The sequence below is a fragment of the Crocuta crocuta genome, unplaced genomic scaffold (assembly GCF_008692635.1).
Source record: "Crocuta crocuta isolate KB4526 unplaced genomic scaffold, BGI_CrCroc_1.0 scaffold580, whole genome shotgun sequence".
Lineage (NCBI taxonomy): Eukaryota > Metazoa > Chordata > Mammalia > Carnivora > Hyaenidae > Crocuta > Crocuta crocuta.
In genome coordinates, this window is record NW_027527940.1 from 4,804,018 (window position 1) to 4,831,818 (window position 27,801).

At 37.4% G+C, this 27,801-nt stretch overlaps 1 protein-coding gene across 3 annotated transcripts in view; it reads right to left on the minus strand.

Moving 5' to 3' along the window:
• The window catches only part of STAG1 (STAG1 cohesin complex component), a 422,866-nt gene that overhangs the window by 281,400 nt on the left and 113,665 nt on the right, over positions 1 to 27,801 (minus strand). For all 3 annotated transcript variants that reach the window (XM_077752340.1, XM_077752338.1, XM_077752339.1), the window contains exons 2-3: positions 21,881 to 21,992; positions 9,700 to 9,802 (exon numbers count right to left, since the gene is read on the minus strand). In XM_077752340.1, the coding sequence (XP_077608466.1) occupies positions 9,700 to 9,802; positions 21,881 to 21,909 (132 nt within the window). In that variant the 5' untranslated portion in view covers positions 21,910 to 21,992. The remainder of the gene's footprint in view (positions 1 to 9,699; positions 9,803 to 21,880; positions 21,993 to 27,801) is intronic.

A 27,801-nucleotide genomic window follows, 5' to 3' on the forward strand; every position in this document is an offset into this window, starting at 1 on the left:
AAACATATAGGCAGTTTATTCTCCTACCTTCAATCAAGTTTAAGTTTAGACTTATTTCCAATTTGAAAATACAACCCATAAATCCTAGTGAAAACAATGTAACTTGCCTACAGCATGAGAAAAATCATGTAGTGGTAGTAAGGGGAACTAGAATAGTCTCCAGCTTCTAAGTGTAAAACTTTCACTTTTCCAAAATGCTTTCGTAAGGAATATTCTAACACCAAATATTCTAATAAAAGTAAGAAGTATTACAAAGAGTGGTTTTAACATATGTCTTTTCCTCCACAACTTTTTCCCTTTAAATAAAGGTGGAGCACAAAAGCAAGTATAGGGAAAATGGTACAAGTCATCCCTCCATCGTTTACTTAAAGATTTTGTTCAAAAATTAAAGGATACGGAGTTTCACTGAAGCAAATTAAAAGCTAAGGAAACCATGGACAGAATAGTAATAACACAAAAAAGTCTTAAGTCACAAGGACATATAACTAGTTGACAAAACCATCAATTGCAACAAGTGGATCCTATTTGCCTCATGATTCAAACCAACAAACTGTACTTTAAAAATTGGGGCACCAGGGTGGCTCAGTGAGGTAAGCATCCAACTCTTGATTTTGGCTCAGGTCATGATCTCACATTTTGTGAGTTCAAGTGCTGAATGGAGCTCTGTGCTGAGTGTGAAGCCTGCTTGAGATTCTCTCCTCCTCTCTCTGCCTCTCCCCTCTCTCTCTCAAAAATAAACATTTAAAAAGTATGTAAGTAAAAACAACAATAGTTATGAAGTGATTATAAAGTTTAAATTGATTATTTGGTGATGTTAATATAATATTGTTACCCTGAGATGATCAAAATACACATGAAAAGATGCTGAAAATTAATAATCATATACTCAATGCGAATCAAAATCACAACAAAGTATGCAACACACCAGTCAGGATATCTAATATTAAGAAAGAGAGAGGCTAACCAGCTCCAGATGAAGCCGATGCTGCTGATCCCAGCTCACAGTAGGCATTAGCTGGGCTTTAGCAAACCAGACAGAATCTGGGGTAGGAGGCACCAGAGGAGAAAGAGTCTGCCATGAAAATGAAGCAAGATCAACTGGAGTGAGAGGTAGACCTCCTGAGAATTACAGAGAAGGCCTGAAGCCATAGGACACTGACAGAGGAAAAGAGACAGAGTCCACTAAGAACACAACTTCACAGATGCCTGAGTGCGAACTAGGGAAGATAACAAGCCAGGAAGTAGAGAAACGGAAGGAGGGGAGGGAACCCCCTTTCAGGGAGCTGCGGAGAGTCAAGGGGAAGAGAAGGAGTGGCTGAAAATGTTCACAGAACTGTCCCTGGAGAAAAGAAAACCTCGGCTCAGTACGGAGAGTAATCCTATTTCTAGCTGTGGTGCTGACTCGGGGCTGGGTGCCCTGGTTCTAGGCGGCGCGAGAAGAAACTTGCTCCCCTGGCGCCAGGAGAAACTGCTCCCTTGCTCTTCCAGCTCACTGGCGGCTGGGAAGAGCCCGGCCTGCGGGATGAGATTATATTTCTGGCGGTACCAATAAAGCGAGCTGAATAAGACCTGGAAACGACCAGGGCTTGGAACACAGAACACGGCCCACCTTGGCTACAACCACGGCACAGGGAGATCAGACACAAAAGAGTGATTTGCAACGCCTGGTTCGAGAAGGGACTGGGGCGCCGCCATTTTTCTCCTGACAACCACTAAGGTGGGACCTCAGACAGAGAGGCCAGCTGGACCCCAGTGGAGACTAAGACCTGCCAACACCAAACCACGCCCATCCTCACTAGAGAGATGCTTTTTTTTTTTTTTTTTTTACAGGAGCTCAGTGCAAGAACAACACAGATGCACTGCTGTGATTAATTCTAGATCAAATCTTTCTATTCAGATATATTTTTGCTTGTGTCATTCGTATCCCTCCTCTCTGCTGGATTGGACACTCAGGTCATTGGTTTGCTTAAACAGTTATGTTTAATCCATTCTCTAGGTGTATATTCTACACCTCCTCTGCTACCTTTCTATCTCTCTCTCTCTAATCAGACTATATATAGTTTCTCTGAGTAACATTATCTTCATATCATTCTCCTCGCCTCTTACCATATTCTCCTCTTTCTCTCTCTGACATAAGCCTCATAGTCTCTCTGCCTGGTCACTGTCCCATTTCGCTTTCTCCCCTCCCCTGTCATTTCTATCTTTCTATATGCTCTTCCATCAGTACTGCATACACCCTGCTCTTTATTTGTAGCGGGAATTCTGGTTTTATGCTTTTATACTGTCTTTTCTCTTTTGTCTTTTTTTTTTTCTTTTCCTTCTTTTTTCACATTTTTTCTTTTTCTTTTTCCCTTTCGGTTTGCTTGTTTGTTGGATATGTTTGTGAGTTTGCGGGCCATTCTTCCCTGTGTGTTTGTCTCTCTGTTTACCTTTCCTAGGCTACATCAAGAAACAAGCCAAAGTACACTTTGGTGGAGGGTCCCAAATACCACTACGAGTAGGGAAATAAACAAAGTCTCAAAAAGAGAGACCAAAGACACCATTCAAAGAACACTTCCTGACCAGACAGACCCTGGACAGTCAAGGAGCCTTCTTTAATAAAGCATTACTCGCAGGTAAAGAGTGCATAACAAGCTTTTAAAACTAACAAGAGACAGAAAGCTAGCCAAAATGACAAAATGGAAGAATTCTCCTCTAAAGAAATTCCAGGAAGAAATGACAGCTAAACTGCTCAAAAAGTGACAAAACTGAACAAAATATAAAACAACAGTAATAAAATTAATCACAGGGCTTGAAAAAGACATGGAAGACATCACAGAAGCTATTGCTACAAAGACAATGGAACTTGAAAATAGTTCTGATGAATTAAAAAATGCTATAAATGAGGTGCATAATAAAATGGAGGTGTCCAATGCACGGACTGAAGAGGCAGAGAGGAGAATAGGTGAATTAGAAGACACAATTACAGAAAAAGAAGCCAAGAAAAACAGAGACAAACTGATCCAGGAGCACGAAAGGAGAGTTCAAGAGCTGAGTGATACAATCAAACAGAACAATATCCGTATCATAGGAATTCTAAAAGAGGCAGAGAGAGGGGAAGGCACTAAAGGAGTCCCTGAACAAATTATAGCTGAGAACTTCCCCAATCTGGGGAAGGAAACAGACGTTGAAATCCAAGAGGCACAGAGAACTACCCTCAGACTTAACTTGAATCAACCTTCTGCACTACATATCATAGTGAAACTGGCTAAATATAAGGACAAGGGGAGAAATCTGAAAGCACCTAGGGATAAAAAGGCCCTAATATACAAAAGGAGACCTATAAGGGTAGTTACAGACCTATCTATTGAAACTTGGCAGGCCAGGAAGGAATGGCAGGAAATCTTCAACGTGATGAACAGAAAAAAAATATGTAGCCAAGAATCCTCTATCCAACAAGCTTGTCATTCAGAATAGAAGGAAAGATAAAAGTCTCCCCAAAAAAACAAAAATTAAAAGAATTCATCACCACTAAACCACTCCTACAAGAAATCCTAAGGAGGACTCTATGAAGGAAATGTTGCAAGGAACACAAGGTACCAGAGACATCATCACAAGTATGAATCCTACAGAGAACACAATGACTCTAAACCCACATTTTTCAATAATTACATGGAATGTAAATGGACTAAATGCTCCAATCAAAAGACACCGGGTAGCAGAATGGATAAAAAACAAAAACCATCTATTTACTGTTTACAAGAAACTCATTTTAGACCTGAGGACAGTTTCAGATTGAAAGTAAGGGGATGTAGAAATATCTATCATGCTACTGGAAGTCAAAAGAAAGAAGGAGTAGCCATACTTATAACAGACTAACTGGACTTTAACGTAAAGGCAGTAACAAGGGATGAAGAAGGACTTTATATAATAATTACAGGGTCTATCCAACAGGAAGAGCTAACAATTATAAATGTCTATGCACCGAATTCGGAAATACCCAAATACATAAAACAATTAATCACAAACAAAAACAATCTTATGGATAAGAATGTGCTAATAGCACGGGACTTTAATACTCCACTTACAGCAATGGATAGATCAAACAGACAGAAAATCACTAAAGTAACAGTGAACCTGAATGACACATTGGACCAGACGGATTTGAAAGACATATTTAGAACTCTACATCCTTAGGCTATGGAAGTCACATTCTTCTCAAGTATGCATGGCACATTCTCCAAGACAGATCACATACTGGGACATAAAGCAGTCCTCAATAAATATAAAAGAATTAAGATCATACCATGCACACTTTCAGATAATAATGCTCTGAAACTTGAAATCAACCACAGGAAGAACTCTGGAAAACCTACAAAAACATGGAGATTAAAGAACATCCTACTAAAGAATGCATGGGCCAATCAGGCAATTAGAGAAGAAATATAAAAATATATGGAAACAAATGAAAAATGAAAATACAACTATTCAAACTCTTTGGGATGCGGCAAAAGCAGTCCTCAAAGTAAAGTACATTGTACACCAGGCCTATTTCAAAACACTAGAAAAAGCGGAAATACAAAATCTAACAGCACACTTAAAGACTAGAAGCAGAGAGGCAAGAGCACCCCAAACCCAGCAGAAGAAGAGAAATAATAAACATCAGGGCAGAAAATAACAATATAGAGGGGCGCCTGGGTGGCTTAGTCGGTTGAGCGTCCGACTTTCACTTAGGTCATGATCTCGCGGTTCATGGGTTTGAGCCCCGCGTCGGGCTCTGTGCTGACTGCCAGCTCAGAGCCTGGAGCCTATTTCAGAGTCTGTGTCTCCCTCTCTCTCTGACCCTCCCCTGCTCACGCTGTCTCTCTCTCTCCTAGAAATAAATAAAAATATTAAAAAAAAAAAAAAAAGAAAATAACAATATAGAATCCAAAATAACAGTTTAACAGATCAACGAAACTAAGAGTTGGTATTTTTCAAAAAATAAACAAAAGTGATAAATAAACCTCTAGCCAGGCTTCTCAAAAAGAAAAGAGACAGTACCCAAATAGGCAAAATCATGAATGAAAATGGATTTATTACGACCAATCCCTCAGAAATGCAAGCAATCATCAGAGAATACTAAGAAAAACTATACGTCAACAAACTGGACAACTCAGAAGAAATGGACAAATTCCTAAACACACACTCACTACCAAAATTCACACGGGAAGAGATAGAAAATCTGAACAGACCCGTAACTAGTGAAGAAATCGAATCAGTTATCAAAAATCTCCCAACAAATAAGAGCCCTGCGCCAGATGGCTTCCCTGGGGAATTCTACCAGATATTTAAATCAGAGTTAATACCCAATCTTCTCAACATACTCTAAAAATAGAAATGAAAGGTAAACTTCCAGACTCATTCTACAAAGCCAGCATCACTGTGATTCCCAAGCCACACAGAGACCCAGCAAAAAAAAAAAAAAAGAGAACTACAGGCCAATATCCTTGATGAATACGGATGCAAAAATCCTCAACAAGATCCTTGCAAATCAAATTCAACAGCACATAAAAAGAATTATCCACCCTGATCACGTGGGATTCATTCCTGGGTTACAAGGCTGGTTCAATATTCGCAAATCAATCACTGTGATCCATCACATCAACAAAAGAAAAGATAAAAACCATATGATCATGTTGATAGATGCAGAAAAAGCATCTGACAAAATACAGCAGCACTTGTTGATAAACCCCTTGAGAAAGTCGTGATAAAAGGAACTTACTTAAACATCATAAAAGCCATCTATGAGAAGTCCTCAGCTTACATCATCCTCAATGGGGAAAACCTGAGAGCTTTGCCCTTGAAATCAGGAATACGGCAGGGATGTCCACTCTCACCACTGTTGTTTAACATAGTGATGGAAGTCCTGGCATCAGCCATCAGACAACAAAAGGAAATGAAAGGCATCAGAACTGATAAAGAAGAAGTCAAACTTCCGCTTTTCACAGACAACATGATACTCTACATAGAAAACCCAGCAGACTCCACCAGAAGCCTACTAGAACTGATCCATGAATTTAGCAAGGTTGCAGAGTACAAAACCAACGTACTGAAATCAGTTGCATTCTTATACACCAACAATGAAGCAACAGAAAGAGAAATCAAGAAACTGATCCCATTCATAATTGCACAAAAAAACATAAAATACCTAGGAATAAACCTAACCAAGGACATAAGAGATCTGTATGATGAAAACTATAGAAAACTTATGAAGGAAATTGAAGAAGACACAAAGAAATGGAAAAACATTCCATGCTCATGGATTGGAAGAATAAATATTGTTAAAATGTCATTACTACCCAAAGCAATCTACACATTCAATGCAATCCCAATCAAAATTGCACCAGCATACGTCTCAAAACTAGAACAAACTATTCTAAAATTTGTATGGAACCACAAAAGACCCCGAATAGCCAAAGTAATATTGAAGAAGAAAACCAAAACGGGAGGTATCACCATCCCAGACTTTAGCCTCTACGACAAAGCTGTCATCATCAAGACAGTATGGTGTTGGCACAAAAACAGACAGACCAATGGAATAGAGAACCCAGAATTGGACCCTCAAATGTATGGCCAACTGATCTTTGACAAAGCGGGAAAGAGTATCCAATGGAAAAAAGACAGCCTCTTTAATAGATGGTGCTGAGAGAACTGGGCAACAACAGGCAGAAGAATGAAACTGGATCATGGTCTCATACCATACACAAAAATGAACTTAAAATGGATGAAGGGCCTGAATATGAGACAGGAAACCAGCAAAACCCTAGAGGAGAAAGTAGGAAACAACCCCTTGACCTCAGCTGCAGCAACTTCTTACGTGACAAATCCCCAAAGGCGAGGGAATCAAAAGCAACAATGAAGTACTGGGACCTCATCAAGATAAAAAGCTTCTGCACTGCAAAGGAAACAATCAACAAAACTAATAGGCAACTGACAGAATGGGAAAAGACAGTTGCAAATGACATAGTGGATAAAGAGCTAGTATTCAAAAATCTCTAAGGAACTCACCAAATTCCACACCTGAAAAACAAATAATCTAGTGAAGAAATGAGCAGAAGACATGAACAGACTTTTCCAAAGAACACATCCAGATGGTCAACAGAAACATGAAACGATGCTCAGCATCACTTATCATCAGGGAAATACAAATCAAAACCACACTGAGGTACCACCTCACGCCAGTCAGAGTGGCTAAAATGAACAAATCAAGAGACTACAGACACTGGCGAGGATGTGGAGAAATGGGTATCCTCTTACACTGTTGGTGGGAATGTAAACTGGTGCAGCCATTCCGGAGAACAGTGTGGAGGCTCCTCAAAAAATTAATGAGAGAACTCCCCTATGACCCATCAATAGCACTGCGAGGAATTTACCCAAGGGATATAGGAATGCTGATGCATAGGGGCACATGTATCCCAGTGTTCATAGCAGCACTTTTAAGAACAGCCAAATCATGGGAAGAGCCTAAATGTCCATCAACTGATGAATGGATCAAGAAGATGTGTTTTATTTATACAATGTAATACTACATGGCAATGAGAAAGAATGAAATCTGGCCATTGGTAACAATGTGGATGGAACTAGAGGGTATTGTGCTAAGTGAAATAAGTCAGGCAGAGAGAGACAGATACCATGTTTTCATTCATAGGTGGAAGAGGAGAATGGAAAGGGGAATAGAATAGTTAAGGAGAGAGAGGGAGGGAAACCATAAAAGACACTTAAATATTGAGAACAGACTGAGGGTTGATGGAAGGTGGGTGAGTAATGGGTAATGGGCATGGAGGAGGGCAAGTGTTGGGATGAGCACTGGGTGTTATATGGAAACCAATTTGACAATAAACTCTAATAAAAAATTGAATTGAAGAGGGAAAAAACAAATTTATATAAAAAAAATCAAAATGCCATATGACCTAGTAATTCCACTACTGGGTATTTACCAAAAGAAAATGAGAACACTAATTCAGAAAGATATATGTACTCCTATGTTTACTGCAGCATTATTTACAAAAGCTAAGATTTAGAAAACCTCTATTGCCCAATGATAGATGAATAAATATGAGACACACACACACACACACACACACACACACACACACACACACACACGGAAAATACCTAGCCATAAAGAAAACTGAAATCTTTCTATCTGTAATAACAAATGAATAAACATCCATATGACATGGACTGATCTACAGCATATTATATTAAGTAAAATAAGTCAGATGGAGAAAGACAAATATATGACTTCACATATATGTGGAATCTAAAAAACAAAACAAGTAAGACAGCAAGAGATTCATAAATACATACTACAAAAGTAGTGGTTGCCAGAGGGACAGGGGGAAACACTAGAGGGGGTGGGGAGTGAGCAAAATAAGTAAAGGAGATTAAGGAGTACAAACTTCCAGTTATAACCTAAATTAATCACAAGAATAGAAAATAAAGCATAGGGAATATAGTCAGTAATACTGTAGTTACACTGTATGGTGATAGGTACCACTTTTTGTGGTGAGCACTGAATTATATATAAACTGTCAAATCACTATGTTGTGCACCTAAAACCCAAAAACATAATATGTCAACTATATTTCAATTAAAAAAATTATTTTAAGCAAAAGGAAGCTCCCTATATCCTATATTTTAGAGATACATCCTGAAATATTTACAGATACAATGAGGTCTACATAACCTTGAAAATATGGAAAGGAAATAAGGGATGGAGAGATAAAACATGATTAGCCACGACCTGACAGCTGTGGTAGCTGAGTAATAATAATTATATGAAGAGCTCATTATAGTATGCCTCTCACAAAAGGAGAGTCAAATTTTCCTTAACAAAAACTTTCATAAAATAGAAAAAAAATTGTGAAGACCAAATCAGTGCAGATTTGGTACAGTGCAAATTTGGTGAAAATGAGTATCACAGTGAGTGATACTACTGTCTCTGAGAGGTAATGCTACCTTAAATTAACTAATAACCAGTGTAGTCACAATACATAAAGATACTCCCTCTCAAAGTAATGATATCCAGAGTTCCTCTACACTTTTCAATCATGTATCAGTAAGAATATATTCTGAGACTGAGCCCAAATCCCAAATTAATACTACCAAAATGCACACTTGGGAGCTCACAACAAATCAGAGTTGCATCTAAAAAGCAAGGTAGGGCACCTGGGTGGCTCAGTCGGTTAAGCATTGGACTTCAGCTCAGGATCATGAGAGCCGCGTCCAGCTCTGTGCTGACAGCCAACTCAGAGCCTGGGGCCTGTTTGGGATTCTGTGTCTCCCTCTCTCTCTGACCCTCCCCTGCTCATGCTGTCTCTCTCTCTCTCTCTCCTAGAAATAAATGAAACATTAAATAAATAAACAAATAAAAAATAAATAAAAAGCAGGTAAGTCATAACTAACTACATCTCATTTCATGGTAATCATATTCATGTCTTTACATGGATCACAATTTATTTACAAGGGAAGCATGGAGAGCAAAAAAGATACTAAAACCAAATTCCTTTTTCAGATCACTGCCAATCCAATTCATGAAGCAAAGTTTCCAAGAATCTCTAATATGCTGCTGAAATTTTAAAAGATGTATTAACAGAACGAGAATTAACAAACAGCTTACAGCAAGTCCCTTTACTCAGTAACCATTACAAGAACAAAGACAAGCATAATACATACTGGAGGCCGACCAGGACGACCCCTTTTTCTTTTTCCTTTGATCTCTGTTTCTTCAAGTTCGCTGCCAGCATCAGAATGGGCTGTAGTTTCATTAGTTGAATCCCTAGAAAATGTGATGTATTATTTCAGTGAACAAATTAATTCATACATACAATGCAGTTCTGTTCTACTACTTTTCTTACCTCCTGGTATACGGCTGATAAGAAGGGTTTTTTCTTCCACTTGCAGAAAAAAATCTTTAGGAAAATGAAAATGTTACCCTTCCTGCCAATATCACTAAATATTGAGCAACATGAATTCCCATATTGATAGAGAAACAAAGAGGAGGAAATGATTGTGGAAATGACAACTGCTATACAAAATATAATAAAAATTCAGTTGTGAAAGAGGAATTAATCAATAAAAAAGAAACCTTAAGTCTTGGGAGGAAATTTTATTCATTTCACAAAATCACGGAAGTTAGTGCACTAGTAAAAGTTTAACAACTGGCTCCTCAAAAATATTATGCACATAAATGTTTAGAAATTTTACTGAAATAATGGTTACATAACACAAATTTACTGACAATAATAAAATACACAATATTTTTTTTAAGTTTATTTATTTAGAGAGAGAGAGAGAGAGAGAGAGAGAGAGGGAGGGAGAGAGAACTTGAGTGGGGTAGGGGCAGAGAGGAGAGAGAGAGAATTCCAAGCAGGCTTCGCACTATCAGCACAAAGCTCAACACAGGGTTCTAACTCACAAACTATGAGATCATGACTTGAACCAAAATCAAGAATNAGAGAGAGAGAGGGAGAGAGAACTTGAGTGGGGTAGGGGCAGAGAGGAGAGAGAGAGAATTCCAAGCAGGCTTCGCACTATCAGCACAAAGCTCAACACAGGGTTCTAACTCACAAACTATGAGATCATGACTTGAGCCAAAATCAAGAATTGAATGTCAAACCAACTGAACCACCCAGGCACCCCACATAATATTCTTATTATAAATTCCATATGACTAATTGATTCACAAAAAATGATAATTTTGCCACAGTTGTATCTATAGCTAACCTTTGATTGTAACTGATGAACAAACAGGATCGGGACATGAACGATCATTGGTATCTTTGTTCACTTAACAAATACGATACAGGTCATAGGACAAAGACATTTGTTAGCAATTCACTCACTGGTCATGTTGTAGACAATGTCTTTACTGAATCAGGTAACAGTTCTCAAATAGGAAGAATACTTCCTCCATTATTTTTTCCTTTATATTGTAATGGGTATAAACCTGATACACCTTTCAATTTAATCTGCATTATTAACAATATCTCCATAACTGAAAAAAGTTTATAAACAAATGAAAGAACAATAAATTGAGCCCTGATGTGTAGTGTTTGCTGATTTTCATAATGTAAATACTCCTACCACAGCCAATTTCAAACTCCCAACTTGGTATCAATAGAGCTGAGAATAAATAGTAGTAGTACACACTAAATACAATAGGTGTATACAAGTACACACATACACACAAAATGTGTAAATAAAAACTTCCAGAGTGCAGAAAATAGAAACATAAAATAATTAGGAAGTAATCATTTTTAAGGATTTATTGCTTTTATTGTTAATATGATTTATTTAGTGTTAAGTTTATATAAGTTAACTTTTTATAAAGACAATGTTATTTTAATAGGGTTACAAAATTTCCAGAAATTTAATTTTCAGTTCTCCAGGACAATACAGGAGGACGGCTCCAGCATACTACTGAAATAGCACTAACAACTTCTTTGCTATAATTTATATTACTAACAGTATAAAAGATCTGCATAAAACTGCAAATGCAATGAAGAGAACAAAGCAAATAGTGAGTCCAACACACAACCTATTATTTCTTCATCTGCTTCAACAAATGCTCTCAGTTCCATTTCCTCTTTGTATTGAATCCTTAAAGGTCAATTCTATAGTGTCTACTACTCCCTCCTTCATACCATGTTCTCTGGAAGATCTCATCCACTTGATGTATAAGATCTATATAAATAACTTCAATAAATTATCAATGGACCCGATCATCTATAATAGAAATTTTTAACTTCACATGTTAACAGCTTCTTTGAATGCTAGATCAAATTCACCATATACCACATACAAAATTAAGTTCAACACTGACTTATTTCTAGCTCTCTGTTCATGGCAATACAATTAACTAACTGATTTAATTAATGCATGAGTATACTTCAAGTTGTTATGTAAATTTATTATGGTCACTGTTATCCGGTCTTATATTCTTAGAATCATAGCAATCTTCCTCTTGTGACATGAGCTAACAAGTGCAATCAAGTTGTCTTCCATATAATTATTCTCCAAATTCTTTCCATGATTATTACCATAATCACCATTCCCTGAATTAATCTCAACTTATCTATTTCTATCTCCCTTGTCCAAGGCATTCTGCATATAATGCCAGTAACATTCTTACATTGTGACATCTCCCTACTTGCAAGTCTTCAAAGATGACCTGGTATTAAACCTGTTCACAGGAAAAAGAACTGAGACTTCTGGGGAAGATGGCAGAGTAGGAAGATCCTAGGCTCACCTCAATCCCTAGATACATGTAAATAATACCCACATCAGCATCTTTAACCCAGAAAACTACCTGAAGACTATCAAAACAGACTCTCTACAGGTAAATGTAGAGAAGAGGCCACATCCAAGAAGGTAAGAAGGGCAAAGAACGCACTGGGAGCCAAATGGAGCCATAGGACTGTCCATGGAAGGAAGGAATGCCAAAGGCATAGAGAGGACAGTAGACACCACACTAGGCACATCAGGCACCCAGGAGGAGGGGACCTGCAGTAGCAAGGCTAATCAACATAACGTTTGGCTTTGAAAATTTAAACTTTACAAATCTTAAATCTGAACTTTAAAATCTGAAATCTGAACTTTAGAACTTTGTTAAGTTCTTACAATCACCAGGGATTAATACCAGGAACTTTAAAAATCATCAGGCTAGCACTGGGAAAGTTGGAGGGCGATAAGATATTGAGTCCTTGCCCTTTAAAAAGGGGAGGGGGGGAGAGAGGGAGGGAGGAAGAAAGGAACAGCAAAACAAACAGCCATGTAAAGATATAGCACAGAAGCAGCAGATTGAAAAATGACTTGGGTGTATACGAGGGAGATTTGTTCAGTAATCTAAAAGCATTCGCTGGAAAGGTAGGGATCTTTAGGAGATTTCTCCAAGAAGAAAACAGCTGGCAGACACCATTTCCTTCACTATCACTCAGTCTAGATACATGGACACCTGAATAACCAGTGCAAACACACTCTCCAACTCAATTTGCTAACAGCACCTTCATGTCTAAGCTCTCTTGTGACCCTGCCTCCTGCAACCCAGACTCCACAGAAGTCTATCCAAAGCCAGTGTCACAAGCATAGCAGTGTGCAAGTAACCCCAATAGGGACTAGGAACACCTCAAAGTGACTCCTGTCCTGGGCAAAAGGGAAGAAAACGACCCACACCAGAATGACGGAGGTCCTGACCGTGAGCTGGGAGTAGACAGCTGGTCTGACTACAGGTCCTGCCCACTGAAGAAAACTTCTCAGGGGACAGTAAAGGGAGAGTGCCCTACAGCTCAGTGTTACAGCAGCTCTGGCAAATGCCCAGTCTGACCCAACTCAATCCCAAGACCAGCCTAGACAGGCCAACTAATGACAGAAGAACCAAACCCTGCCCATAAAGAGGCAAAGATAGCCACTACATATGACCAAACTGTAGGCAAATACAGTTCAGCCACAAAAGTAAGGCAATACAACACACAAAGGAGACACCCCTGAAATGAAAGTTTCAGGTGAACAAGGAACGCTGCACTGTAGGGCACTATAGGACCTCTTCTTCATAAGGCCACTATTTTCAATAGGAGATATAAATGACTTTCCTAAAACACAAAACAGACAAGAGCAGTTAGAAAAAGTGAGGGAACAGAGGAATATGGTACAAATGGGGGGGGGGGAGGGGACAAAATCACAGCAAGAGATGTAAACAAAACAGAAAAAATATCCCTGAGAAAGAATTTCAAGTACTAGTCATAAAGATACTGACTGGATGTTAGAAAAGACTAGCAGACCTCAGAGAGAGCTTTAACACAGAGATAGAAAATATGAAAAAGAACCAATCAGATATGAAGAGCTCTAACTGGAATTAAGAATACACTAAGGAAATAAATAATAGACTAGAAGAAGGAGACAAATGGATCAGCAACCTGGAGGACAGAATAATGAAAAGCAATGAAGCTCAAAAGGACAAAAAATAATAATAGTAATTATACATGAAAATAGATTTAAACACAGTGACACCACTGGGAACAATGTTTGCATTAGGGATCTCAGAAAAAGAAGAGAGAAAAAAGGGGGCATAAAATTTATTTGAAGAAATAATACCTGAAAACTTTCTGAATCTGGGGAAGGAAAGAGAAATCCACATCCAAGAGGCACAGAGAGCCCCCAACAAAAGCAACCCAAAGAGGTGCGCACCAAGACACCTAGTAATTAAAATGGTAAAAAATAGTGATGAAGAGAGAATAATAAAAGCAGCAAAAGAAAACAGTTGCTAAAACTGATCCAGGAATTTAGCAAAGTGGCAGGATATAAAACCAATGCACAGAAATCAGTTGCATTCCTATATACCAACAATGAAGCAACAGAAAGAGAAATCAACGAATTGATCCTATTTACAACTGTACCAAAAACCATAAAAATACATAGGAATAAACATAACCACAGAGGTGAAAAATCTATACACTGAAAACTATAGAAAGCTGATGAAGGAAGCTAAAGACAACACCAAAAAATGGAAAAATATTCCATGCTCCTGGATAGAAAGAACAAATATTGTTAAAACGTCATTACTAACCAAAGCAATCTACATATTCGAAGCAATCCCTATTAAAATAACACCACCATTCTTCACAGAACTAGAACAAACAATCCTAAAATTCATATGGAATCAGAAAAGACCCCAAATAGCCAAAGCAATCTTGAAAAAGAAAACCAAAGCAGGAGGCATCACAATCCCACACTTCAAGCTGTATTACAAAGGTATAATCCTCAAGACAGTATAGTACTGGCACAAGAACAGACACTCAGATCAACAGAACAGAATAGAGAACCCAGAAATGGACCCACAAACGTATAGCCAACTCATCTTTGACAAAGCAAGAATATTCAATGGAATAAACAGTCTCTTCAGCAAGTGGTGCTGGGGAAAAAGGACAGTGGCATGCAGAAAAATGAACCTCGATCACTTTTTTAACCATACACAAAAATAAACTTGAAATGGATGAAAGACCTAAATGTAAGACAGGAAGGCATCAAAATCCTCGAGAACAAAGTAGGCAAGAACCTCTCTGAACTTGGCTGCAGCCACTTCATACTCAACATGTCTCTTGAGACAAGGGAAACAAAAACAAAACTGAACTACTGGGACCTCAGCAAAATAAAAAAACTTCTGCACAGCGAAGGAAACAATCAGCAAAACTAAAAGGCAACTGACAGAATAGGAGAAGATACTTGCAAATGACATATCAGATAAAGGGTTAATATCCAAAATCTATAAAGAACTTTTCAAACTCAACACCCCCAAAACAAATAATCCTGTGAAGAAATGGGCAGAAGACATGAACAGACACTTCTCCAAAGAGGACATCCAGATGGCCAACTGATATATGAAACGATGCTCAACATCACTCATCAGGCAAATACAAATCAAAACCACAATGAGATACCACCTCACACCTCTCAGAATGGCTAAAATCAACAAGTTAGGCAGCAACAGATGCTGGCGAGGATGTGGAGAAAAAGGGTCTCTTTTGCACTGGTAGTGGGAATGCAAACTGGTACAGCCACTCTGGAAAACAGTATGGAGGTTCCTCAAAAAACTAAAAATAGAAGTACCCTACGACCAAGCAATTGTACTAGGTATTTATCAAAAGGATACAGGTATACCGTTTCAAAGGGACACGTGCACCCCAATGTTTAGAGCAGCACTATTGACAAAGTCAAAGTATGGAAAGAGCCCAGTGCATGCGTGTGCGCACACACACAAACACATCTGGAGTATTATTGAGCAATCAAAAAGAATGAAATCTTACCATGTGCAACTACACAGATGGAACTAGAGGGTATCATGTTAAACGACATCAGTCAGAGAAAGACAAATATCATATGACTCACTCATATGAGGACTTTAAGATACAAAACAGATGAACATAAGGGGAGGGAAGCAAAAATAATATTAAAACAGGGAGGGAAACAAAACATAAGAGACTCTTAAATATAGAGAACAAACTGAGGGTTACTAGAGGGGTTGTGGGAGGAGGGAGGGGCAATCTACTCTTGAAATCATTGTTGCACTATATGCTAACTAACTTGGATGTAAATTTTTAAAGAATTATTTTTTTATTTTTTTTTAATGTCTTATTTATTTCTGAGAGAGAGAGACAGAGAGTGTGAGCAGGGGAGGGTCAGAGAGAGAGGGAGACACAGAATCTGAAGCAGGCTCCAGGCTCTGAGCTAGCCGTCAGCACAGAGCCCGACGCAGGGCTCCAACCCACGAACTGTGAGATCATGACCTGAGCCGAAGTCAGACACTCAACCGACTGAGCCACCCAGGCGCCCCAATTTTTTAAAAAATTATTAACAAAAATGAATGAATGAATGAAAATAGTTACTTCCATAAAAGGAAAACCCCATAAGATTATCTGCTAATTTTTCAGTAGAAACTTTGCAAGCCCAAAGGGAGTGACATAATATATTCAAAGTGCTGTAAGAAAAAAACCTGCAACTAACAATACTCTATCCAAGAAGGCCATCGTTCAAAAATAAAAGGAAAGCTAAAGAGTTTCCCAGAAAGGATACTCTTTGAATAGAAAGGAAACAACCTAAAGCAAAAGTAAGAAACGTAGAAAGCAGTAAAAATAAATAGGTCTATAAAAATCAGCCAAAGGATTCACAAAAGCACTGCATATTACATTTTACACCTGAAACTAATATAACAATGTATATGAATTATACTAGAATGGAAGTTTTTTAAAAAACTTTTAAAAAATAAACATAAAAGTATAAATAGGGGTGCGTGGGTGGCTCAGTCAGTTAAGCATCCAACTCTTGATGATTTCAGCTTAGGTCATGATCCCAGGGTTGTGAGACTGAGTCCTGCATCAGGCTCTCTACTGAGAGTGGAACCCACTTCAGATTCCCTCTCTCTTTCTCTCTAAATCCCCACTCTCTGCCACCCCTCTCCACTGCTCATGTTCTCTCTCTCTAAAAATACAATCTTTAAAAAATAAGTAAAATTATAAATAAATACTGATCTAGTCCAGGGGTCAGCAACATTTTCTTAAAGTACTATATAGTAAATATTTTAGGCTTAGAGGTCTTAAAGCCTCTGTCTACTACTCAACTGTAGCAATCTAGCCTGAATGCAGCTATATATAGTATGTACATGAATGGATGTGGCTATGGTCAAATAATAATTCATAAAAGCAGGTGTCTGTACCATTAGCAGCAGTCAATTCCTGATCTAGCTGATCTTATTCATCTCTACTAACAAGCAATAAATCAAGGGTGCTTCAGTAGTTCAGTGAGTTCAGCATCTAACCTTTGATTAAGGCTTAGGTCATAATCTCCTGATTCATGGGATTGAGCCCCATATTGGTCTCTGTGATGACAGCATAGGGCCTGCTTCAAATTCTCTCTCTGTCCCTCTATCTGTTCCTTCTGCACTCATGTGTGTACAGGCTGTCGCTCTCAAAATAAACTTTTTTAAAAAACAACAAATCATACTACTTTTTTCTTCAATATACACCAAATAGTTCATGTTTACATATATGTACTATGTACTTGTTCATATACATGATCTAGAACATGCAAAAAACCCTTGTAAGAAAACATATTATTGTAATAATTATACAAACAAAGAGCTGAAAACATCATAATCTTGTCCACAGTCACACACCTAGTAAGCAACACAGTCCACTTAGATCTCAAGGTAAATTTGAATTCTCTATCTCCATGTCAAGATACTAGAATGCATATATTATGTTTTCTATTTATCCTGTGTGGATAGAATTGACTAGTGGTTTTGATGCCTGAAATCACTAAGCAACTACAGTAATGGGTTTGTTCTACCATATAATATGTTACTCATTGGTGAAAATAATTTATCCTTGGCTATTACCAACAAATAACTACTCCATTCCAATTAGCATATGTTTGTATGTTTGTATGCATGTTTGTTTATTAGAATATATGATAAATAATATTTTTTAATTTCAAGCAACACAGAGAATGAGAGTTTCACATCACTACAACCTAACTCTGAATCTCAGTGTGCACTACCTTGCCATAAATATTTGTTTTTGCCTATGCTAAAATATATATCCAGATATTATTTACTTGTTGTTTTACTTTCTTGTAACTGTATTTCAGTTTTAAAGTTTTTCCTTTTTTTTTTTATATTTGAGAGACAGCATGTATGCACAGCTGAGAAGAGAGTAGTGGGGGCGTGGCGGGGGGGAGACGGAGAGAATCTTAAGCAGGCTCTACGTTTGTGGAGGCTGACACGGGGCTCAATGCCAAGCCTTTGGGATCATAACCCGAGCAGTAATCAACAGTCCAATGCTCAACTGACTGAGCCATCCAGGTGCCCCTTAAATTTTTTTTAATTAACAGGAATCTTCCATGCAAATATATAGAATTTCTGAATAGTATCCCATAATATATATGAAATTTATTTAATTACTTCCCTATCAATGAGCACTTAGATTGTCTCTAGCTTTATAGTATTACAGAACTAAAACAACTGTCTTTGCACACTACCTCTTGTTACACAGTAACAAATTTCTTCCTAGGATAGACAAAGAATACTTGATCAAGGGTAGGCATGCTCAAACTTTGACTGTTGTAAAAACTTACAAAAACCCTGCCAGTGGTTAATGTTCACATTTATAAGACTACTGGACATAATTTAAGAGAAAGAAAAAATCAGATCAAATCTTGTAAGAACGAATGTTTATCTCCTAAAACTCTCTAAATTCTATCAACCTCTCTCCATTTGCACTGTAATCACTTCAGTTCAAGTTGTCAACATATCTGGACTGCATACTGCAATATCCTCATCTTAGTAAGTCTTCCTGCTTCTATTCTTGCCCCTCCCAAATAATCACTATACTACATGAAGGGTGATTTTCTTAATCTCTCCCATGTATCTCTCCCATGCTTAAAATCCAACTGTGACTTCCTCCTACTCCTAAGAAGAAAAACTCAAAATACTTGGCATCATTTAAGCAGGTCCCTGTATGATACAGCCCCACCCTCCTCATAAGCCTTAATCACATCCCACTCTCTATCCCCAACCCTGAAAAAAGAAAAAGAGCAAACTAGGTACACTTTTATTTCATTTTCTCAAATATACCATGATTCATCCTAACTCAAGATCTCTGTATTCCTTCAGTCTGGAATTAACATTATCTCTTCTTCACCCACACCGTCCCTTCACTTCAGAGTTAAGCCCAACTGTCTCTTCCATAGAAAAGAAGACTAAATCAAGGCATGGAGTAAAATTCTCACAAAATTCTCTAATTTAACTTCCTAGCAAAATGGCAGTTCTATAAATCTGCAATCATTTCATTATCATCTATTTATATAAGTTTCATGACAAGATGGACTGAATCTCTACTACATGCTCTTTCTCCCCAGAACTTAACATACTTTCAGGAACTGTATTATGCAGCAGAATATGAAAATATGTGGTAACATAATATTTGACAATGCCTATTAGTAAACAGCACTAAGGTGACAAATTCATCAGTAATAATAATATCTAAGTAAGACAAGAAATAACAAGGTCACTCACTGGAATTACCTTTCTCGTGTCTACATTAAAAATCATTCTTTTTTTTTAATGTTATTTATTCTGAGAGAGAGAGAAAGAGAGTATGAGCAGGGGAGGGGCAGAGAGAGAGGAAGAAAGAAAGAATTCCAAGCAGGCTCTGTGCTATCAGCATGGAGCCTGATGTGGGGGACTCAATCTCACAAACTGTGAGACCATGACCTGAGCTAAAGTCATGAGTCAGACGCTTAACTAAGCCACCCAGATGCCCTTTCTTGAAATAAACATTAAGAATTGCTGAATCAAAATATTTTTGTTTGTTTTTGAGGAGACTGTAAAGATCAGTTTCTAATCAACTGTTTTCACTTTACAAATGATGGCAACTGAAGTTTACAAATACTAAGAGACGTATTTCCTTTCATGTACAAAGCGAACATGACATTGCTGGTTGCATGGATTAAACAAGATAATATATGCTGCTAAAATCTGTCAAAATCCTCAGAAAACTGTATGACCTCAATAAATGTTTCTCAGATCTCAACTTGACCAAGAGTACCATCTCCCACTAACAAACTGAAAACAAAGTTTGTTCACCCACGTCACAGATCACCACTATCCATTACCCATAATCATAATACAGGTTTACATTTTTATGGAAAAAAAAATCAGTTACACACAAAAAATCATGTTAAATACCATTGTATCAATACAATTTCTATTTAAATATAACATTTATTTAAATACAATCACTATGCCATATTTAATCAAAGAGATACTTACTAGGGGCCTGCCTAATATACAATCTGTGTAATATAAGATAAAAATGTGGGGGCACCTGAGCGGCTCAGTCAGTTAAGTGTTTCACTCTTGACTCTGGCTCAGGTCATGATCTCATGGTCTTGAGATTAAGCCCCACATTGGGCTCTTGTTGGGCATGAAACCTGCTAAGAATTCTCTTTCTCCCTCTCCTTCTGACCCTTCCCTGCTCGTGCATGCACTCTCAAATAATTAAAAAAAAAAAAAAAGTAACAAGATGAAAAAGTGCAGTTCAGGCAGAAACAACAAGGGTTTATAAAACATTAGGTTAAGTACGGTGCTGGAAGAAAAGCAAAGAACATTACAGGAGCACAAAAGGAAACCTACCCTAACTTTGAGGGGAAAGAAAAGCTTTTCTGGAGGCAGAATACATCAGCTAAGACTTAGAGGATTAGTGAACTGGCCAGGTAAGTGCACGGGTAAGCACGCATTGCAGGCAGGACAAAGATTTAAAAAAAGAAAGAAAATATTATGTGGAGATCTCCAAACTGGTATTACGTTTAAGTTAGGGAGTAATAAAGACATAGGAGTTAAGTAATTAGAAAAGGCTTAAATTTAATCTCCTATATTTGGGAGAAAGAAGGAGGACAGGTATTGATGGCTTTCCAAGCAGGTAAAGAAATCTAGACAGCCTTTTTTGTCTTAGATACCTGGAAGAAAAACACAAGGTCAGGAAACCAATTAAAAGGTGCCTACAATCTCTTGGAAGAAAGGCGTATAAATGAACTGGGACAGTAAAAACTATATATAATTACAGAAACTACTGACCCCTTTCATTATATCTAAACCATTGTTCTCATACAGGATCACAGTATGCAGACTCCTAATTTGCATCTTGATGAAACTTCTAAAAGGAAAGGTATGTTACTACACTCATCATATTTCCCAAAGAATATAAAATAAGACCCAATTCTAGATCTATCCTACAACTCCAACAAATCTCAGGAGATGCCACCAGAAATGCCATTTGGTATATCCTTAATATTACTCTGGCAGCCAGAATGGTCCAATGATCTCAATCTCAGGGAAAATAAGGTGGGGGGAAGTGTTAGAGAAACAGTAGAATATAGGATAGGAGTTCATAAACTACTGTAAAAGGTCCAACAAAATATTTATACTTTGCAGGCAATTCATTCTCTAACACAACTTGTAACACAAAAACTGTCAAGCAATTTGTAAAGGAATGGGCATGGCTCTGTACCAGTAACACTTTCCAAAAATAGGCAGCATGCCAGATTTGGTCCATGGATCATAGTATCCTGACTCCTGAGAAGGAGAGTAACCTCTTTGCGCAATACCACAAAAATACTGATACTACAGTAGTATTACTGTAGACATACAGAGCGCTGGATGGATATGGTTATTGTAAAGTCTAATTGCTGTTTCACTTCAGACATATTGCTCAACTATGAGAGAACCTATTTGATGTGATTAAAAAAATATTTCATATACAAAAGTGTCACGTATTTTTTTAAAATAGAAGAAAAGTGTAATACTTACTGTAACACTGGTAACTCTGAAGTAATCATTGCTGAAGAGGTCTTTCCACAATGTAGCAAAAGAATCAAGTGCTGTACAATTCAAAACTTTTTAAGTAACTTCAAAGTCAATCCTGTTAATTAAAAAAAAAATACTTTATTTCCAATTTTACTGAGATATAATTGACAAAAAATTATATGATATTTAAACCATTATGTGATGATTTGATATACGTACACATTGTGAAGGCCTTCTTCCCCTCATCAAGTTAATCAACATTATCTATCACCTCACATACTTACCTTTTTTAGGTGTGAAAACATTTAAATTCTACTCTCTTAGCAAATTTTGATTATACACTTCAGTGTTATCAACTATATGTTACCATATTACAAATGGTAATGTTACACATTAGACTGCAGACCATAATCATCTATAACCGAAAGCTGTATCCCTTCACCAACCTCTATTTCCCTCACCCCTAATCTCTAGCAATGACATTTCTACTCTGTTTTTATGAATTCAACTTGTATATGTGACTCCATGTGATACTGGTCTTTCTCGGACTTCTTTCACTTAGCATAATGCCTCCAAGTCCATCCATGCTGTCACAAATGACAAAATTTCCTTTAAGACTGAATAATGTTCCTGTATATAAACAATGTACCAGGTTTTCTTTATTCATTCATCAACAAACAGGTTTCCCATACCGTGGCTATTATGTTGTTGCTATAAACATGTGAGTACCAATACTTCAGGAAAATAATTTCATTTCCTTTGGAAACATACACAGAAGTAAGACTGTTAGATCATATGGTAGTTTTAATTATTCATGGAACCTCCAAACTCTTACCCATAGAAACTGTATTAGTTTACATTCTCATTAAGAGTATAAAAGGTTCCCTTTCTTCCACCTTACCACCATTAACCTCCTGTCTTTTTGATAACAGATATCCGAACAGCTGTGAAGTGACATTTCATTGTAGTTTTGATTTGTATTTCTCTGATGATTAGTGATGTTCAGAACCTTTTCAGGTACCAATTAGTTATTTATATTTCTTCTTAGGGAAAATATATATTTAAATTCTTTGAAAAAGAAAATTATTGTAAAGTGACATGAATATGCTAGAATATTTACAATCAGTACTACCAAACACAGTCCTTGATATTTATCAAGTGAATTAAAAACTTAAGTCCACACAAAAGCTTATACACAGATGTTTATAGCAGCTTTATTTAAAGTTGTCCAAACAAGGAAACTACCAAGATGTCCATCAGGAGGTGAATGGATAAACAAACTGTGGTACGTGTTGAAAATGGAATATTATTTGGTACTAAAAAGAAATGAGCTAGCAAGCCTTGAAAAGACATGGAGAACTCAAATGCTTATTACTACGTGAAAGAAGCCAATATGAAAGACGTTACATACTGCATAATTCCAACAACATGGCGTTCTGGAAAAGATAAAACTGTGGAAATGGCAAAATGATGAGTGGTTGACAGGAGTAAAAAGTATACATAGGGAATAAATAGGCAGACGCAAAGGACTTCTAGGGCAGTGACACTATTTTGTATGATACTATTATGGTGGCTACATGTAATTTTATACATTTATCAAAACCCACAGAATATACAATACCCACAGTGCACCTAATGTAAGCTATGAACTTTGGCTGATAATGACATGTCAATGTAGGTTCACTGATTTTAACAGATGTACCACTCTGCTGTGAATATTTGAAAGTCATGGAGGTTTGATGCATATAAGAACTAGAGTATAAGAGAACTCTCTCTACCATCTGTTCATTTCTGTGATAAACATAAACCTTCTCTAAAAAATAAAGTCTATTAAGGAAGGGGGGAAAAAAAGGCAGGGAAAGTGGGACAAAACAGCATTCAAGACAGACCATGATACAGTATCAAATGAAATAACATAAGTATATAAGACTGGAATTCCAAGAGAAAATAAAGGGTAGAAAAAATGATAGAACTTTCTGAAAATAATTTAAGATACTAAAACACAAATACAAGATCAGGGAATTCCCAATTAGAATAAATACTATAAAACACATGTACTGCTAAAAATCAAAGGTTAAGGAGACAATTAAAAAGGAAGCTAAAGGGGTACCTGGGTACCTGGGTGGTTTAGTTGGTTAAGGGTCCAACTCCTGACTTCAGCTCAAGTCATAATCTCACAGTCTATGAGTTCAAGCCTGTCAGGCTTGAGATTCCTTCTCTCTCTCTCTCTCTCTGCCCCTCCCCTGCACATTCTCCCTCTCCCTCTCCCTCTCCCTCTCTCCCCCTCAAAATAAATAAAAATAAACTTTAGGAAAAAAGGAAACAAAGAAACAGGTTTTCTCACACACAGGAAAAACAAAGATAAGAATTTCATCAAACTTTTTATTGAAGATTATGTAAGTTGAAAGTCAATGGAACAACATCTTTCAAGTACGGAAAGAAAAAAATAAAACATTTGATTTATATCCTCAGTGATACTCTATCCAAATTGAAAGGACAGACTGATCTCATGGGAAATGAAGGATCAGAAAGCTCCATGAACCAGCCCTTCCAGTAAAGCAAGTCTTAGGTTTGCAAAACTGACAAAATCAAATTTTACAGACATCTAAAATCTTAAAAACAAACAAACCAAAAAAAAAATAACCTGTAACAAAGAAAAAAGTACTTAACAAAGAACCTGCCAAAAATGTGGTAAGAAAAAGCACTGTAGGGGCTCAGTCAGTTAAGCATCTGACTCTTGATATCAGCTCAGGTCTTATCTCATGATTCATGAGATCAAGCCCTGCATCAGGGTATGTGCTGACAGCACAAAGCCTGCTTGGGATTCTCTATCTACCTCTCTCTATGCCCCTGCCCTGCTAGAGCGTTCTTGCACATGTGCTTTCTCTCTCAAAATACTTTAAAAAAAAAAAAAAAAAGAAAGTACTGTACCATTTTGCTTATCTACCAACTCCCCTCCTCCACAATCAACAGTATCCATAGAAATGACACCAATTTCCTGGTGCAACTTTCTGGTAGCAAGAAGAACAACATGGATCTTTTTCTCAAAAACTATGGTTGTGTTTTCTGAAGGGCTTCTGAACTACCATCTTTCCAAGGAAACTGAAAACATACACCACAAACAACTGATGCAAGAGACAGTGAATGTGACAAGGAGTGGACAACCTGAAAAGCTTCAGAATAAAGATGCTAAGGAAGAAGATATTCTGGGGATCAAGGGCTTTAAAGAGTTAATCACATATACCAAGAAATCCAAAGTGCTAATACATGCCCTGGGCCAAAAGCATGTTTACAGAAGACAAGAGAGGAACAGAGGCTTGCAACTCTAGCTAATCTTTGGGTTCTGTGTAAGCATAAAGTGAAGAGTAACAGAGAGCAGTAAGCGACCTGACTAACCTTTGAAGGAATACCTCAGCCAGAGATAAACTTACAACACCAAAAGGCCGCTTTTCTTCCTTTTAATTCCCACTGGCTCAAAAAATCTGTAAGTTAACTGCTGACTACGGATATTACAAAATTTCATTAACCATATATGACACTGAGTACAGTCACTGAAAACAATACTTTAAAGAAGTCACTGAACAGATGGCTTGCAGCCCTCAAGAGGAAATAAACCTCAGGGGAAAGGAGAGAATCTAGTATCTAGAGTTATCATATTATGATACTGAAAAAAAATTTTTTTTGAAAGAGAGAACATGCAAAAGAGGGGGAGGGGCAAAGAGGAGAGAGAGAATCCCAAGCAGTCTCCGCACCATCAGCACACAGCCCGATGTGGGGCTTGAACTCATGAACCCATGAGATCATGACCTGAGCTGAGGTCAAGAGTCAGATACTTAACCAACTGCAGCACCCAGGCACCCTGAAAATGTCCAGTTTTTAACAACATCAACAATTACAAGGCATACAAACAAAAAGATAAATATGGCACATTAGTACGAAAAGAGGTTGACAGGTATCATCTTTGAGTGAAACAAAACATTGGGCTCAGACTTTCAGGAGAAGACAAACCACAAGAAAAACATAGAAAGACTATATGAAAATGTACTGATGAAAAAGTTTTCAACTTTCACACGAACAGAAAGCAACAAATTCAACAAGGTCAAACAACTCTAGATAGAACAAACTCAAGAGATTCACAGACACAAACTACAACCAAATAATAAAACCCAAAGACAACGAGAAAACACTGAAAGAGGTAAAACAGAAATGACCCATCACATACAATTAACTAATCTTCATTAAGAATAATAACCAACTTCTCATCAAAAACTATGTAAGGTAGAAGGCAGTCAGATGGCATACCTAAATTATTGGGAGAAAATTGCCAAATAAAAATTCTTTTCTTTTAACTGTTTATTTTTGAGAGAGTACAAGCTGGGGAGGGGCAGAGAAAGGGGGACAGAGGATCCAAAGTAGGCTCTTCGTTGACAGCACCAAGTTCAATGTAGGGCTCAAACTTACAAACCATGAGATTGTGGCATAGGCTGAAGTCGGATGCTCAACCAACTGAGCAACCCACTGCAAACAAAAGTTCTATGTCCAACAAATTATCAAGCAAAAATGGAAAAAAATATTCCTAGAAAAACAAAAAAGGAGGATACATTTTTCTAGAACTCACCTACCATACAAGAAATGGTAAAGGAAGTATTGAACAGACAATAAACAGACAATAACTAGAAGCCATACAAAGATTAAGGGACACTGGCAAAAGTAATTACAGAGGAAAATACAGAAAAAAAAGTATTTACAGGAGAAAATATTTTTGGCCTATAATTTATATTTGTTTCCTACAGGATTTAAAAGACAAATATATAAAACAATAATTATATAACTACTATGTTGTTGGACATACAATGTATAAAGATATCATTTATACTTTTGGAAAACTGGACAGCCACATGCAAAAGAATGAAACCTGACCACTCTCTTACAAGATCCACAAAAATAAATTCAAATGGATTAAGGACCCAAATGTGAGGCCTGAAATTAAAAAATATCCTAGGGGGCGCCTGGGTGGCTTAGTCGGTTAAGCATCCGACTCTTGCTTGGGTCATGATCTCGCGGTTCGTGGGTTCGAGACCCGCGTCAGGCTCTGTGCTGACTGCCAGCTCAGAGCCTGGAGCCTGTTTCAGTCTGTGACTCCCTCTCTCTCTGACCCTCCCCTGCTCACGCTGTCTCTCTCTCTCTCTCCTAGAAATAAATAAATAAATAAATAAAAAATATCCTAGAAGAGAAACACAGGCAGTAATTTCTCTGGTATCAGCTGTAGCAACATTTTCACGTCTCCTGAGGCAAGGGAAATAGAGGCAAAAATAAATTATTGGGACTACATTGAAATAAAAAGCTTCTGCACACGGACAAACTAAAAGATAACTTATTTAATGGGAGAAGATATTTGCAAGTGACAGATCTGTTAAAGGGTTAGCATCTGAAATACATAAAGAACTTAGACAACTCAACATCCCCCAGTCTCAAATAACCCAATTAAAAATGTACAGAAGAGATGAAGAAGCCATTTCTCCAGAGAAGGCATGAGGAGGGCCAAAAGACACATAAAACAATGTTCAACATCCTTCATCGTCAGGGAAATGAAAATCAAAACCACAATAAGATATAACCTCATACCTGCTAAAATGGTTAAATTAAAAAACACAAAGAAACAAGTGTTGGTAAAGATATGGAGAAAAAGAAACCCTCATACGCTATTGGTGGGAATTCAAACTGGTACAGCTGCTGTGGAAAATAATATGGTGCTTCCTCAAAAAACTGAAAATGGAACTACCATATGATCCAGTAATTCCACTACTGCATATTTATCCAAAGAATATGAAAACACTAATTCAAAAGGACATGTACACTTCTATATTTATTGTGGCATTATTTACAATAGCCAAATTATGGAAGATGCCCAAGTGTCCATCAGT